Genomic DNA, 17,810 nt, shown 5'->3' with positions numbered 1-17,810 from the left:
GATGGTTAACACTGTCAAAAGCCTTGCTGTAGTCTATAAAGATTATTTCTGCTTCCTGTCCTGTTTCAATCAGGTTTTCGAGGGTTACTTGGAGAGCCCACATCATATCAACTGTTGACCTTTCCTCTCTGAAACCCGCTTGTTCTTCAATCAGTTCAAAATCGATTTTTGAACAAACCAGTAATCTGATTAAAGTTAGTTTCCTTAGTGTCTTTGCGTTACTATTTTGTTATTGCCTCATAGTGTATGTAGAATGAAGGATATTTTTGGACATTTTGAATAGAAAATGTTAGGCTCTCGCTACATGTTTGTTTCCATGGAAACTGCTCATCGCGCTTCCTGTTTTGGTTCTGGAGTGTTTTGGGACTGACGTGTGCCAGCGCAGATGCACTTTTGAGCCGAGTTCAGCCACTTGTTGAGATGTGCGAGGGAATATTGATCTGTGTGCGTCCATGAATGAACGCATTTTTCCTTTCTTCTGGAGGATTCCAGCGATAGGTTAGAGCCGGTACATGCGCGGCCGTTTCGTAGCTCTGTCGTTGCAATGGCGGGTAGTCGTTGCTCCCACTCGTCCTCGCGAAGTCGGTGACCAATTTTTACATCATATTCGTGTTGCACATTTATGCCGTGAGGTGTTCGTTCAGCATGTTTGGGATATGTTGTAAGTCCGATTGAGTGTAAAGTGCTTAGTTGCCGCCACGTTTTGAGGCCAAATTGTCCGCGTTTGTGTACAGCGTACTTCCGGGTAGTGCGCGCACATCTGCGCCCGCCCCGACCTTTGTTTTTATTGCACTGTGCAATTCATTGGTGTGGTGTTGATTATTGTGCAGTCAATTTGCATCATTTTATATTGGTACTGATATGCTGTTAGCCAAAACCCCTAAACCCTAACTCGAAATTCAGAATTTTTGACATGAGGCTTATTCTTTGAGTTAGCGTTTTTTTTTTTTTTTTTTTTGCTGTGCTAGAATAAAATGTACTTGCGCATCCACTCAGTGGGTGGCAGTGGCGCTCTCATTTTCAAAGTGCCCGCAGTATTTTTTAAGTAAGTATGATTACATAGAAGAGAGATATGAAGAGCTGTGCGCCGTTTTCGAAAGCCATTTTGCGGCTGGATTCACGCAGCGACCCACTGTCTTCTCCGGTTCTCACTTGTCCGCCCGAGAAGTGCCATTTTCGGCTTGGGATCGTCACGACGACGATGCCCTCACCTACGGTTCTCCCTCGGCCGCCGAGAATGCGCTTTTTTCGGGCCGTTTGCCTTTTGGCTTTGACATTTAATAAAGTGGTAGATGAGGAAAGACCACTGTTTACTGTGTCTAAAAATGATTATAGTGGACAGCCGCAAGCCAAAGTAATTACGACGCCACTTAAAGACATTAGACCCCAATCTCACTGATAAGCCGCTTGGTTGTTTTTCAGCAAAAACGTGCCGAATATTGCCAATAATCGTCCTGCTTTGACAGTGTTATATAAGTAAACCAGTGAGCACTGTTAGCATGCTCAGTGCAAAATAACCCCACACCATTGCAAACTGGAGGTGATACTATGAGCAGCGAGCAGCGAAAATAAAAACTGTCCTTCTGTCCAAAGACCCTCTTTTTTTTCCTTCCATTCAGTTTTGTTTTTTTGGTCAAATTTTTGGGCATATTGTCCTCATGAGTTAATGTTTCTAATCAATTTTAATTTGTAATTATTTACCGATTTTATTTTTCAGTATCAAATGGTCAAAAATGTACCTTGAGTGTATTTTTACAGTTTGGATGTGACTTTTTTTTTTTTTTAGTTCAGGCAAATTGATGCGCGTTAAGTTTTTTCTGTTACAAACAAAACAATGTTGATAAAGTTATACTTTATAAGATGATCTCTGTTATTTTCTCTAATAGAAAAAAAGGACACAATGTGAGGGAGAGGCGTACTTATAATAGTAATATTATAGACAAATAATACTATTTACAGTGGCGGCAGAGTTGGGGGGGGGGGGGCATAACAGAAAATAATTGAGAAGCACTGAATTAGTCGGTGGACTTGATTTCAACAAATTCCATGCAGTTTGTCAGTTATTTCTTAGTTTCAGGGCTCCGGAGGGGCTAAGCTAGCGCGAGTCAGTGGTGGTTGAAATCAACTCTATGGACTAATTAAACCTCCACTGACTCAAAGATCAAATCTTTTGTGAAAAATTCTGATCTACCCCTTTAAATTCAATTATCAGAAAGTCCATTACATACAATGACATTTTTCTGTTGTCATTCTTATTTTGAGGCAGCAAAGGGAGAAAATTTGGTAAAAAGTAACTGATAAATTTTAAAGTAACTAAGTTACTTTGATAATAAAGTAATCAGTATTCAGTAATTACATTACTTTTTCAAGTAATCTGTGACAAAACTGTTTTAGAGAATGTTAAATATTAATGCTGCTTTTTGTGTTTAAAATGGCTTTTCAAAAAAGCCATTGAAATGATTGTTCCATCATTGTATCCTTACTTTAACACAGTATGATTAAATATGAATTATTACAAACTTTACTGGTTCATCTTTGCTTGACACTGTCAAGCAAAGATATTTTTACCGCCTCATGCAGGATGCATTGTTGACCAAAACAACCACTGAACAAAGATGGCAGTGACACTTGGCCCCTGAGGGTTACGTCGTCCCTTCTTGGCCCCCGTTTCAGAAAAATCCTAGAACCGCCACTGAAGTCATGCTAACTTCATATTTTCAGTAGACAACTCAAATTTTTACTTTTTGAATATTTCTAGCTCATTTCTATCAAGTTGACACTGTTGTTGTTGAAGTAGTTGTTTTAACTTGAATTATCAAGTTTGTAGGCAAAATTTCTATTTCTGAGTAAACTGAACTCAAAATATTGTGTGAACTTGAAATGTTGAGTGACCTTATCCCTAACTTCACTACAGATGCCTTCAAAAAAAAAGTTTAATGGGAATTGCATTGTTTGCTAGGCTATTTAGCTCAGTTGTTTACACCACTGTGATAACCCAGGTTCAAATCTGGCTTTTATTAACTTTTATATGTTCTTGAATTTAACTCGTTTTGTAAAGATTTGGAGTTTTCGGCGTTAACTGGAGTTTTTCTCTGCAAACTCGAGATGAACTTTTTTCTTTTTTAAACAGTGTACACCGCAATCAAACTTTGTCCAAAGCCTTTAACTCAGATAACATTGGCAGCACTATTGGAGACTACCTGTAGAATTGGCAAGTGGAGAGGAAGGAATTGCCTGACTTCAACCCAACTGAACATTTAGTTTTTTGTTCATGTGTGCAGGTGCGTCCTTCCCTGCAGCGAGGTAGGAGCTCGTCCTCTCTCCACAACCCTTCGCTGAGGAGCACCATCTTCCAGCTGATGATCCACACACTGGACCCTTTGGGGGAAGGTAATAAACAATGACGGAAACTATCATCACAAGCTCGATTATTATAAATGTATGGGGTGGAATATCATAGTTCAATTCATTCAATCGCTCCAATCTCTCACAGTGAAAATGGATTGGACGTCTAACTGCGTAAATAGCAGTGAAAGTAGGCCTGCTTTGATTAATTTAACTAATCGACGCCTAATAAACCATCAAATGAATCAAAAACTATTTTGACAGTCAGTGAATTCTTTGGAGATGGTTGGCCTCAAAATCATTAAAATGCTCTTTTTTTAACCTGAATGATATAATGATAGTAATAATAATAATAATAATAATAATAACACCACCTGTAATAATGTAACGAATCGGCTTCTAATGTGGCGGACTTTTTTTTGCTGTACCTGAACGCACCGCGGGGCTGAAGTGACGATGAGCAAGAGAGCGCGGTTCTATTTTACTTTCTGTTTTGATTCTGGCATCAAAAGCAGCGGACAGTAGGCAAGTTGTGTTGCACAAGTTGATTGAATAAATGATTAGAAACCTGACGAAGCTGGCGATCTCTTTGGTGATGTTATCACATTAAGAATACGCACCTTAACTTATAAAGACTGGCGAACGGAGAAGGAGCGCCGGACTAAATCGACATTCTACGGCCCTATCGTTGACCCAGTTCATGGATGCACACACCATGCTTATATTTTGCAATCATTTACATCATTTCAATGTAAGCGTCACCTTTTCTTTTTTTTTCTCCACCTGCTCTAACCTTTTTCGATCCAGTGCTAATTTCTCTCACAAGAAAATTAGCCGTGCGTCCGTCTTCGGCAAAAAAAGGGAACTGCGGCGCTTTAAAAAAAAATGGTCGTATTTCGAGCATGTCGTCAGATGTAGAAACAAATGGCGAGTCAAATTTACGTTGGTTGTCGAAAAGATCGCGTGTCGAAGCGATCATATCTCGAGGTACCATACTGTAATTATTTTCCAATTTCTGGCTTACAGAAATTTTAAAAAAACTTGAAGTTGATGCACATGATTTACCTTTACAGGCCATACAAAACGTGGCGCCAAGTTGACACCTGTGCTGTAAAATAAAGCAACGGCTGTACATTAATATGATAACCATTCCACATGGTCTACTTTGTCCTTCCTGTGAGTAGGAGGCGCTTGATGAAGCCTGTTCTTAAAATTCACTTTACTCTCACTCACAGATGATCCCTAATCAGCTTTCCACGCTCAAACAAGCTGGATAAAAAGCTAGCATGCATGTAAGCCAAGCTCTTTATCGCCACAGCAACCTGCATCATCAGCATCGCTGAGATCACAGCATACTATTTGGCTTGACAATCATCCCAAATGTTCACATTATGTTGGTTTGAATGTGTGATATGGTCTCGGTGACGTACTGTTCTTACAGGTATCAGCTCAAAGTAATCCAGTACAAAAAACAGAAACCAGAAATTGATTGTTGTGGTTTGTGTTCTAGACTCCACCCTTAGAGGAAGACTCAAACCCTCTACCCCAAGGAGAGCCAGGCGAGGTAAGAGTTAGTAATTTGGAGTTGGTGCTTCTCTGCTACTTACCATGTGTGTGCAACTGTCTAAGGTGTATCCTCTTCTCATCCTAGCATGAACCTAAATTCAAATTGTTCTACAAACAATAGCAACGTGTGACTGAGGTTTTGCTATATGTTTCTCTCAGAGACATCCTTTAACGGTGATGTCAGAGGGGAGGGGTTAATGCAGAAGAAAGGTAACTAATGTTTCACAATGTTTTCATCTGGTCTTGCTTATAAAATGTGGGCATGTGTTGCGTTTACAGTTGGACGTCACCGTTTTGTTTGCATGGATTATAACTTCATGACTGCCCAAATAACATTTCATTACAGTGGCTGCTAATCACATTCTTGTCTGTGACAGTTTTCTATTGAACAATAGTTAACATTGATCATTCTTTTAGCTGCAGCAAGTAACAAAGTAAAGCCACTGAATGTTCCCGAAATAGGTAAGTCACATGAGCATTGATTGGAAGGTGAGAGAGAACACTATGGTGGAGAAAATACATTTATGATACATCTATTGTACTAGTGGTTCAAAAATTATATTTGCACAACTCATTACCCATAAAGTATATCCCTGTGCAAAGTGCACAGAATATTAGAATGATGGCCAGTGACACTATCTACAGCACCTTCATGTTAGGTCTTTGGAGCTGGTCTGTGGGTTGAGTTTAACAGTTATCACCCTTCACTTCTGCTTCTTTGACCCGTTTCTTGGCCTGCCACTCCAGGCCTTACCTTGAACTGTGCCTGTAGTCTTCCATTTCGTTACTATGTTACTCACAGTCGAAACTGACACCAGAAATCCCGGAATTAGATTTTTATAAACTTCTTCTAAACCATGATGTTTAACAATCTTTGGGTTCATCTCAAGGTCCTTAAATGCAACGTTCCTCGCTGGTCATTCCTCAAAATACTGAAGGCGATCTGAAGTTGTTCACAGGCGCGAGCCGTGAGTGATGATCGAAGAACTTTCTCGGGCTATCTTAAATCGAGGAACCTTTGATGTCACGTCTGCGGAAGTGTCATAGCTCCTTGAGGGTGATGCTAGCTTATTACAGTCGTCCAAAGTTCTGAAGCTTTCCAGCATTCATTACATCTGACTTGAATTTAATACCAACTCAAATTTAAAGAATGAACTGGATTTTTATGGATGAGTCATATTTTTGAGGTACAGTAAAAATTCCAGACAATTGTTTTGTGACCAGCTTGTGAAAAACGATTCAATGACGTCAGTTGAGGTTTACATTCGATGACATCATCGAGGAGGAGGGTCTCCGTCTCATTTCTATTAACATATAAACTTCCTCCTGCCTAGCGCCTCTGTCGATATCCTTGTCTCCTCATGTGAATTTCTGGTGGGAGGGTCTAGCATGTCAACAGAGGGGCTATAAACTATGAAGATGCAATTCGAGAAAATCAGATAAACCCTTTGTTTTCAGGTCATGCGAGAGATATTTTGAGGCTCCCTTGATGCCACTCTTCAGAAAAAAAATGCAAAGACACCTCACCCTTTCTCATGATCGGCTTCAACTGTTTATGTAGTCAAGGGTCAACATTTGTGTTCCAATAACTAGTGCTAAAAGTATTAAAATCAAGGAAAACAAGGAAGCCAAAGTGTATGCACCTAGCAAAATTTCTCTTTTATTAAAAAAATCACTTCACAAATATTACTGTTTTTCCAGTATATACAGTGCTACCTCTACGTACGAAATTAATTGCTTCTGGAAGTAGTTTTGTAAACTGAAAATTCCATAAGTAGAGACGCGTTCCATGTAAATGCCCTAATCCGCTCCAAGACCCCCCAAAATTCTGACATCTTTTATAAAGCACAACAATAAAGCAAAACGTAACAAATACATGTTACAATTAGATTGCACCATAAACATAAAATCAGAACTGTGCATAATTCAAAAAAACAGAACATCTCATGGCCCAAGGAGAGAATGAAGAGGACGCTGGGATACACACACATACAGTAGAGGTCCCTATTAGCCAATTGGATGCCAGTAAGATGTTAGGCAATAGCTAATGGCAGAGCAGCTATAAGTGTGTTATGTTCTGTAAACTATGAGCTGTGAGTAGCAGCCCATGCTGTATTTTTGCCTTTCGTATCCTGAAATTTCTTTCGTAACAAGAAGCAATATTTTCCCGTTGAGCCATGTCATAACCTGAAAATTCTGCATGTAGAGAGGTAAGTAGAGGTAGCGCTGTAATGTTTTTAACTGCAGATCCAAACAAACAATGATTTATAAAGCGAAAACTCCAACATTATTAGAGGTGCCGAAACCGTTTTAATAAGAAACTACAGTCATCTCATGTCAAAAATTAGGCAAAAATGTGATCATTTTTTTCCCAAAGGACATTTTTTTTTCCCGAAGACTTATTTTGAGTAACCCTTTCATATATAAATTATGATTTGAAAAAAAAAATGTTTTTATTACATTCATATAGGACAGTGGTCTCAAATGTGCGGACCGCGGGATGATATTTTGCAGCCCCCATTTCACCTCCAATTGTAATATTAGTGTTGCCAGCATGTATTTTGCAATGGGCATTTAAAAAAAAAAAATGTAATTCATTGAAGGATGCATTTTTGGGGAAAAAAATATTTAAATAGTAAAAAATAAAAAGAATGAAAAAAAGGACATTAAAAAAACATTAGTAGTAAAACATAATAATTCTAAAAAAAAATTTAGACACAAAAAATTCATTAAAACAAATTGCAATATATGTAAAAAAAAATATATACACATACATTCAAATGACCGCACATACACTGCTGGCCAAAAGTATTATCACCCCTGCAATTCTGTCAGTTAATACTCAATTTCTCCCAGAAAATGATTGCAATTACAAATGCTTTGGTAGTAATATCTTCATTCATTTTGCTTGCAATGAAAAAATGGATTAAAGTTGACTCAACCTCTGTCCTGTGTCCTTGTGTGTACCACATTGAGCTTGGAGAAAAGAAAGAAGACTAAAGAAATGTCTGACGACATGAGAAGCAAAATTGTGAGGAAGCATGGGAAATCTCACGGCTACAAGTCCATCTCCAAAGACCTGAATGTTCCTGTGTCAACCATGTGTAGTGTTATCAATAAGTGTAAAGCCCATGGCACTGTGGCTAACCTCCCTAGATGTGGACAGAAAAGAAAAATTGACGAGGGATTTTAGCGAAAGATTGTGCGAATGGTGTATAAAGAACCTCAACAAACATCCAAGCAAGTTCAAGCTGTCCTGCAGTCCGAGTGTACAACAGTGTCAACCCGTACTATCCGTCGGCGTCTGAATGTAAACGGATACTAAGGAAGACCCTGCTTCTGATCTAGAGACATAAAAAAGCCAGGCTGGAGTTTGCCAAAACTTACCTAAGAAAGCCAAAAACGTTTTGGAAGAAGTTCTCTGCTCAGACGAGACTAAAGTAGAGCTTTTTGGGAATGGCATCAACACAAAGTTTACAGGAAAAAAAACGAGGCCTTCAAAGAACACGGTCCCCACAGTCAAACATGGCAGAGGTTCCCTGATGTTTTTGGGGTGCTTTACTGCCTCTGGCACTGGACTGCTTGACCGTGTGCATGGCATCATGAAGTCTGAAGACTACCAACAAATTTTGCAGCATAATGTATGGCCCCGTGTGAGAAATGGGTCTCCCTCAGACATTTCAAAAAAAGCACTAGAAAAACACATTGGAGACTTCTAAAGTGGCCAGCAATGAGTCGAGACCGGAATCCCATAGAACACCTGTGGAGAGATATGAAAATGGCAGTTTGGAGAAGGCACCCTTCAAATGTCAGAGACCTAGAGCAGTTGGCCAAAGAAGAATGGTCAAAAATTCCAGCAGAGCATTGTAAGAAACTCATTGATGGGTACCGGAAGCAATTGTTTGCAATTATTTTTCCTAAAGGTTGTGCTACCAAGTATTAGGCTGACGGTGTCAATACTTTTGTCCGGCCAATTTTTGGAGTTCTGTATAAAATGATAATGATTTAATTTTTTTTCATTCTGTGTTTTTTCATTGCAAGTGAAATAAATGAAGATATAACTACCAAAACATTTATAATTGCAATCATTTTCTGGGAGAAATTGAGCATTATCTGACAGAACTGCAGGGGTGCCAATCCTTTTGGCCAGCAGTGCAGCTTAAAACAAAGATCTGTTATATCACGTCGAGATTTTAAAAATTGCAAAGACTTCAACAGTTTGTGTTAAAAAAAAGGTCTCCAAAGAACTAATGTCTTATTAAAAATAGTTAATTTGTTGATAGAGCTTTTTTTTTTTTTTTTTTTTGCCTTTCATTCTTTTGTTCTCGCCGTTTATATTTCAATTGAAAATGGCATTGTATTTTTTGTTCATTTTTATCACTGTTTTGCTTTGCTTGAGGTCTGCACTCTCCGATTTTGTTTTCTGAAACCCCCTTTTCCCTCTTTAGCAGTACTCAGTAATCACTTTTGTGTGTCCATACATAACATTTGGACTAATGAGGTGCTTCAGAGTCTTGAGAGGCAGAGCAAAGTACTTTTGTGGAGAGCTTGAAGGGGTTTCGGCGATTCCCAATCAAACCAGCATAGTATTTGCATGCTGATGTTAATGTGTGTACAGATTTGTTTTTCATGTTAGAACATCCTTTTAAAAAATATATATACAGTGGGGCAAATAAGTATTTAGTCAACCACCAATTGTGCAAGTTCTCCTACTTGAAAAGATTAGAGAGGCCTGTAATTGTCAACATGGGTAAACCTCAACCATGAGAGACAGAATGTGGAAAAAAACAGAAAATCACATAGTTTGATTTCTAAAGAATTTATTCCCAAATTAGAGTAGAAAATAAATATTTGGTCACCTACAAACAAGCAAGATTTCTGGCTGTCAAAGAGGTCTAACTTCTTCTAATGAGGTCTAACGAGGCTCCACTCGTTACCTGTAGTAATGGCACCTGTTTTAACTCATTATCGGTATAAAAGACACCACACCTGTCCACTACCTCAGTCAGTCACACTCCAAACTCCACTATGGCCAAGACCAAAGAGCTGTCGAAGGACACCAGATACAAAATTGTAGACCTGCACCAAGCTGGGAAGACAATCTGCAATAGGTAAAACGCTTGGTGTAAAGAAATCAACTGTGGGAGCAATTAGTAGAAAATGGAAGACATACGAGACCACTGATAATCTCCCTCGATCTGGGGCTCCATGCAAGATCTCAACCCGTGGCATCAAAATGATAACAAGAATGGTGAGCAAAAATCCCACACCCACACGGGGGGAACTAGTGAATGACCTACAGAGAGCTGGGACCACAGTAACACATCAGTAACACAATGCGCCGCCAGGTACTCAAATCCTTCACTGCCAGATGTGTCCCCCTGCTGAAGCCAGTACATGTCCAGGGCCGTCTGCGGTTCGCTAGAGAGCATTTGGATGATGCAGAAGAGGACTGGGGGAATGTGTTATGGTCAGATGAAACCAAAATAGAACTTTTTGGTAGAAACACAGGTTCTCGTGTTTGGAGGAGAAAGAATACTGAATTGCATCCGAAGAACACCATACCCACTGTGAAGCATAAGGGTGGAAACATCATGCTTTGGGGCTGTTTTTCTGCAAAGGGACCAGGACGACTGATCTGTGTAAAGGAAAGAATGAATCGGGCCATGTATCGAGAGATTTTGAGTGAAAATCTCCTTCCATCAGCAAGGGCATTGAAGATGAGACGTGGCTGGGTCTCTCAGCATGACAATGATCCCAAACACACAGCTAGGGCAACAAAGGAGTGGCTTCGAAAGAAGCATTTCAAGGTCTTGGAGTGGCCTAGCCAGTCTCCAGATCTCAACCCCATAGAAAATCTGTAGAGTGAGTTGAAAGTCCGTGTTGCCCAACGACAGCCCCAAAACATCACCGCTCTAGAGATCTGCATGGAGCAATGGGCCAAAATACCAGCAACATCATGTGAAAAGCTTTTGAAGTTACAGAAAACGTTTGGCCTCCGTTATTACCAACGAAGGCGACATAACAAAGTATCGAGATTAACTTTTGGCAGTGACCACACACTTATTTTCCACCATGATTTGCAAATAAATTCTTTAAAAATCAAACAATGTGATTGTTTTTTTTTTCTCCCCACATTCTGTCTCATGGTTGAGGTTTACCCATGTTGACAATTACAGGCCTCTAATATTTTCAAGTGGGAGAACGTGCACAATTAGTGGTTGACTAAATACTTATTTGCCCCACTGTACATACTGTGTGTATACACATACAGTGGGGAGAACAAGTATTTGATACACTGCCAATGGGAAACCCCATTTTCCTTTGGAATGTATATATTTTTTGGAAAGGTAGAAATTCATCAAGAAGTGTTTGGATGTTTAAAACAGTTTTTTGGGGGTAGGGGAAATATTATTCTTGAATTCATCTTGTTCAGATGGTGATCCCAAGGCCAAATGTGAGGTGCCTGGAACACACAGCAGTGCAGAGGAGCCGTCGACCTCCCGGCTTCCAGCTGAGGTGGAGACTGGGGGGAACGTGACATACAAGCAGGTATGCAGCTGAACATCATGCCACCAATTAATAAAGTTCCCTTCCTTTTTAGTATTTGTATGCAACGTACAGAATGAACAAATATGAAGGTAGACATTCTAACCACTAACCAACCATACTGCCCATAATATACTGTACTATATTGCCCTATAAAATGCACTTTCTGCAGGAGAGCTCTGGTGGTGATGACAGCAGCGAGAGAGCTAACAGTGTAGCTTGTGAAAGTGAGGATGACGATGGAGAAGAGGAGGAGGAAGAGGGGGACGAGAATGAGCCCTTGACTCTGGATTGGCCAGCCAGCAGACGCAAGCAACTCACTTACCTTCTGCTGTTGCCCATCGTGTTCCCATTGTGGCTCACGCTGCCCGATGTCCGCAACCCGGTGTGTAAATGACACACACGCTAAAAAAATAAATAAATAAAGCACAAAAAGGTAGACTGAAATGATCTCATCTCAATTTACTCACAAATATAGAAACACACATTAGAGTCTCTTGTCCTTAGGCATGCTTGGAAGGATACAAGGCAGCAAAAATAACAAATACATTTTGCAAAATGTCATCTCAGACATATATAAACTGCTGGCCAAAAGTATTGGCACCCGTGCAATTCTGTCAGATAATGCTCAATTTCTCCCAGAAATTGATTGCAGTTACAAATGCTTTGGGAGTAATATCTTCATTTATTTTGCTTGCAATGAAAAAACACAAAAGAGAATGGGGAAAAAAATAAATAAATCATGATCATTTTACACAAAACTCCAAAAATGGGCCAGACAAAAGTATTGGCACCCTTAGTCTAATACTTGGTAGCACAACCTTTAGACAATATAACTGCTTTCGGTATCCATCAATGAGTTTCTTACAATGCTCTGCTGGAATTTTAGACCATTCTTCTTTGGCCAACTGCTCCAGGTCTCTGAGATTTGAAGGGGGCTATTTTCAGATCTCTCCACAGGTGTTCTATGGGATACAGGTCTGGACTCATTGCTGGCCACTTTAGATGTCTCCAGTGCTTTCACTCAAACCATTTTCTATTGCTTTTTGAAGTGTGTTTTGGGTCATTGTCCTGCTGGAAGACCAATGACCTCTGAGGGAGACCCAGCTTTCTGACACTGGGCCCTATATTATGCTGCGAAATTTGTTGGTAGTCTTCAGACTTCATAATGCCATGCACGCGGTCAAGCAGTCCAGTGCCAGAGGTAGCAAAGCAACCCCAAAATATCAGGGAACCTCTGCCATGTTTGACTCTTCTTTGAAGGCCTAATTTATTTCCTATAGACCCCAATCACATGACGTCACAACTCCGCCCCGCTGACTTGCTCCGCCATATTGTCCGTTAGCTCGTCGTGTTTACACATTACCGCTACGTACATTCCTCTTATTACGGCGTGTTTTTCTGCTCGTTAACATTAATAATCAAAATGGTGAAGGCGTGTGTGGCGTTTGGTTGCAGTAACAGGGAAGATAGACTGAGAGACTTGAAGTTCTACCGTATTCCAAGAGACCCGAAGAGGAGAGCGAGATGGACTGCTGCAATTCGACGAGAATACTGGGCACTAAACGATCACCACAGACTATGTAGTAGCCTTTTTTTTATCTGGTAAGATGCATTTAATATATATATTTAGAGAGTTTTGGGCTGACAACCACAATTAAGATCATTGCGAGGCTAATCGCTGACAATATACAGTTTCAAATTCAAGATGTTTATTTCCATCCATCATTATATTTAGCTGGTACCAAGTGAAAAAAGCTGGCCTCGTCTATGGATCATCAGTTAAACAGGGGTGTCCAAACTTTTTGCAAAGGGGGCCAGATTTGGTGTGGTAAATATGTGGGGGCCTACCTTGGCTAATTTACGTAGAACAATATATTTAAACAAATTTTAGCAAACCCTTCTGTGTGTCACATTTGCTTTATTATTATTTTTTAATTCATAATTTCAACAATCTCGCCTTTGTGGCGTTCTCTTTCGACCCTCGGGCTTTTGCGAAATACTGCTGCTGTGAAATTAAACTAGCTTCAAGTTGCTTTAATTTCTCGCTGTGTATCTTCCCTGTAATCTTGTCGTCCATGTCAGCGTGTCTTGTTTGGTAATATCGCCTCACATCGAACTCTTTGAAAACAGCGACTGTCTCTTTGCAAATGAGGCAGACACAGTTGTTGCGTATTTTAGTGAAGAAATAGTCCAATATCCACCTATCCTTGAAGCGTCGGCCATCGCAGTCAATTTTTTTAAAAATTGATTGTCGCCATTTTAGAAAATTGGAAGTAAAGGGTCACACGGGGTAATGTTGCTTAGAGTGCTGCTCTTAAAGTTTTTTAAACTTACGTGAGAATAGGCTGAGTTTCTGTGGACAAGATAGTTGTAGATATCAGGGTTTAGGCATCAAATATGGATCTGGCGAATGGATCGACCGAAGCTTTTCCACATAACGACTTTTATGCAACACATCCAATGAGTTTACAGCGTCTGAAAGCACCGGGGCTTCCATGAATTGCACTATAAATTGCACGATAAATTGAGACCATTAAGAATACGGACACACAATGACGGACAATACGGTGGCACAATACAGCGACACGTCATTGTGTGACGTTGGTGATTGGGGTCTATAAACTCTATGTTGATGCCTTTTCCCAAAAGTGTACTTTTGTCTCATCTGACCAGAGAACATTCTTCAAAAACGTTTTTGGATTTCTCAGGTATGTTTTGGCAAACTCCAACCTGGCTTTTTTTATTTCTCTTGGTGAGAAGTGGGGTCTTCCTGGGTATCCTACCATAGAGTCCCTTTTCATTCAGACGCTGACGGATAGTACGGGTTGACACTGTTTTACCCTCGGACTGCAGGACAGCTTGAACTTGTTTGGATGTTAGTCCAGGTTCTTTATCCACCATCTTTTGTTGAAATCTTGTCCATTTTTCTTTTCCATCCACATCTAGGGAGGTTAGCCACAGTGCCATGGGCTTTACACTTATTGATGACACTGCACAGGGTAAACACAGGAACATTCAGGTCTTTGGAGATGGACTCGTAGCCTTGAGATTGCCCATGCTTCCTCACAATCTGGCTTCTCAAGTCCTCAGACAGCTCTTTGGTCTTGGCATATCACCCCTGTGCGCCAAGCCCTTCACTGGCTTCCAGTCGAGTTTCGAATCATATTCCAAATCCTCCTTCTTACATATAAGACCATTAATGGTTTGGGGTCATCTGATCTCACAGATGCTCTGGTTCCATACAGACCCAAGAGAACAACACTTCGTTCTCAGAATGCTGGTCTACTGGTAGTTCCCAGGGTCTCTAAAAGTACAGTAGGAGCTGGAGCCTTTAGTTACCAAGCTCCTGTCTTATGGAATCAGCTTCCAGCTAATATTACAGTTTTTACATTTAAGATTAGACTAAAAACGTTCATATTTGACAAAGCTTATGGTCAGGCTAGTTGAAAACAGACTGGACTCATAGTTCAGTCTAAACTGCCCTAGGAGCTATAATGTTGGGGGAACTACAGCCACTGAGTCCTATCCCGTTTTTCACTCTACCAACCATTTGTCTTTACTTTATTTCTCTTTTCTAATTCTAATATCTAGTTGACTATTCTCTTCATCACTAGTCACACGGTGTCCCCTTTACCCCTCCCTCTGGGGGAGGGGCTATCTATATCCTGTCCGTCCTGAGAGTGGATCTCTCCTGACTGGTTCTCCCCAAGCTTTCTCTTTTCCCACTGGGTTTTTTGAGTTTTCCCTTGCCGCCATGGAGGGTCTAAGGATGGGGGATGCCCAGTACATGATCTTATTCATTTACTGTATCTGACTGTGTATCAAATTGAGTCTTTAAAGCCCTCTGAGACAACCGTGTTGTGATATAGGGCTATACAAATGAAATTGAACTGAATGTGGTACACACAAGGACACAGGACAGAGGCTGAGTCAGCTTTAATCAATTTTAAGTGGCTGCAAGTGTGATTTAGTTATTGCCACCACCTGTTCTGTGCCACAGCTAAGTAACAGGTGCTGTTAATTACACAAATTAGAGAAGCGTCACATGATTTTTCAAAGGGTGCCAATACTTTAGTCCGGCCCATTTTTGGAGTTTTGTGTCAAATGATAATGATTTATTTTTTTCCCTTTCTCTTTTGTGTTTTTTCATTGCAAGCAAAATAAATGAAGCTATTACTACCAAAGCATTTTTAATTGCAATCATTTTCTGGGAGAAATTGAGCATTATCTGACAGAATTGCAGGGGTGCCAATACTTTTGGCCAGCAGAGTATTGTGCAGTTTTTTTTTGTTTTGTTTTTTTACTGCAGAAGGAAATTAACTAAATGGCAGGCCTTGTCTTTCTGGCTTCAAATGGATTGGATATCCACTAGTGATTCACAGCGGAAGGATGAATAAAGCAAAATGATTGCTTGATCCCAGCCATTTGTATACCAGCCATTACAAAGTCAGTTTTCGATTATATGTCACTACTGTCAAGTTCAAAAATAGATCCTTAGGTAGACATTGTAAAATTACCCAAAAATAAGGAGAGAAGACACTCAGTTTTCTTGGCCAAGGAGGTCAAACGTGACTCGTGAGTCACCAAGATTGATCTAAAGGACAAAAAACCTCCTTGGTATTTTATTTAGGGGTTTTCCCTAAACAAGATGGATGTCGTCCTGAGGGAAGGGAAAGCAAGCTGGCGACACCCATGTGGTTTTTGATTGGATATGTGTGTGCATGTAGGTGGAATTAAGTGATACACGTGTGTGGAGCAAGAGCTTATGTAAACAATCCAAACAATCATATAAACAGTCAAAATAATATATAAACAGTCAAAATAATGCAGACACTTTTAGTTATGCAACGTTAAACAATCAGCAAAATAGTCCAAACACTTCCAGTTATGCACCGCTGTGGCCCTGGAAGATGTCCTCGGATGGAAAATTGTCCTCGAAGGGCTAGGCGAAAGTCCAAACCCCAGGTGCTGAGGATGCCTGGAAAGTCTAGTTACGCAACGACGCGGCCATGAAGCAAAGCAGTTGTCACCCCGACCCTCTTTTACTCTTTGTAACACTTAAGCATTATACTACAATCTGGTATAGCAAGCAATAATCATTTACTGGTTATATACGTAAGAAAAATATGGCAATATGTATTATTTATGGTATATATGAGCACAAGCAAATATTCAATCAACCAACCAAGCAAATATTTAATCAATCAAACCTCAATAATTATCTCAACAATTACTGATCTCACGCAAGACAAATCTAATCCTTCTGCAAATACACTACCTGATTTCTCAGCCTATACGGCCTAGCAGCCCCCCCCCCCAAAAAAAAGTAACACTAGTATATAAATCACAATTTGGGGGAGACTATCAGACACCAAGAACATTATAGAATACTAATCCCCCCCCCCCAAAAAATAAAGAGACTAAAGCCTGATTTATGCTTCTGCCAATGGGTCTGCCAATTCTATTCATGCACAAAGGCAAGGGTCCGCCACCTCTACTCATGCACAACGCACAAAGTTAAACCACCGGTAATAGTGCATACTAATGTCTTCCTCGACACATATATTCCACGTGTCTCACTCCCACATTCCATGCTCGAGCGCCCCTGGCGGCCGTCAGAAAAATGCACAAATTGGCCGCATCATTGCACACGCCGCAGGACCCCAAATCAGGGAAAAAAGTAGCGGCTTGTCGTCCGGAAATTACGGTAATTAATGTTATTAATCCGTACTGATACAAAAATAAAAAGTCTGAAGATGTTGCTATACATCCCAGAGAATATACCTACCAAGTCAATTCTGATCTGTTCATGCATAAAAGAGTAGCAGCTATTTTAGTGTACTCACCAAGAAGAAGAACAAAGTGAGTCAGACCTTGAGCCTTCCAGATGGTGTAAAAAAGGGTGACATATAGTGTGGAAAATACTGAATAAACATTCTGTGGCTGAACAAAATGTCCCTTTTGTATTTCCCAGACATCCAAGAAATACTTTGCCTTTACCTTTATTGGCACAATCCTATGGATTGCCGTTTTTTCCTACCTGATGGTGTGGTGGGCTCATCAGGTCAGTTCATATTTCTTATATGGTATTTCCCTGTTCTTATTTTGGAGTGCGAAAGTACAGTGGTATGAAAAAGTATCTGAACCTCTTGGAATTTCTCACATTCCTGCATAAAATCACCATCAAATGTGATCTGATTTTTGTCAAAATGAAACAGATGAAAAAACTGCTTTAACTAAAACCACCCAAATATTGAGAGATTTTCATATTTTAATGTGGATAGTATGCAAACAATGACAGAAGGGGGAAAAATAAGTAAGTGAACCATCACATTTAATATTTTGTG

General features: G+C 40.1%; 1 protein-coding gene across 5 annotated transcripts in view; it reads left to right on the top strand.

The window, feature by feature from the left end:
* The window catches only part of LOC130923602 (sodium/potassium/calcium exchanger 1-like), a 52,766-nt gene that overhangs the window by 32,345 nt on the left and 2,611 nt on the right, over positions 1-17,810 (top strand). For 3 of the 5 annotated variants that reach the window (XM_057849392.1, XM_057849379.1, XM_057849402.1), the window contains 7 exons: positions 3,282-3,390; positions 4,856-4,909; positions 5,071-5,121; positions 5,329-5,373; positions 11,348-11,463; positions 11,633-11,845; positions 17,438-17,527. In XM_057849392.1, coding sequence (XP_057705375.1) covers positions 3,282-3,390; positions 4,856-4,909; positions 5,071-5,121; positions 5,329-5,373; positions 11,348-11,463; positions 11,633-11,845; positions 17,438-17,527 — 678 coding nt within the window. The remainder of the gene's footprint in view (positions 1-3,281; positions 3,391-4,855; positions 4,910-5,070; positions 5,122-5,328; positions 5,374-11,347; positions 11,464-11,632; positions 11,846-17,437; positions 17,528-17,810) is intronic. The other 2 variants (XM_057849382.1, XM_057849386.1) reach the window with 2 other exon arrangements.

This window comes from Corythoichthys intestinalis, chromosome 1 (genome assembly GCF_030265065.1).
Source record: "Corythoichthys intestinalis isolate RoL2023-P3 chromosome 1, ASM3026506v1, whole genome shotgun sequence".
NCBI lineage: Eukaryota > Metazoa > Chordata > Actinopteri > Syngnathiformes > Syngnathidae > Corythoichthys > Corythoichthys intestinalis.
Note: the sequence above shows the minus strand (reverse complement) of the source record. Positions and strands in the feature narration are given on the sequence as shown.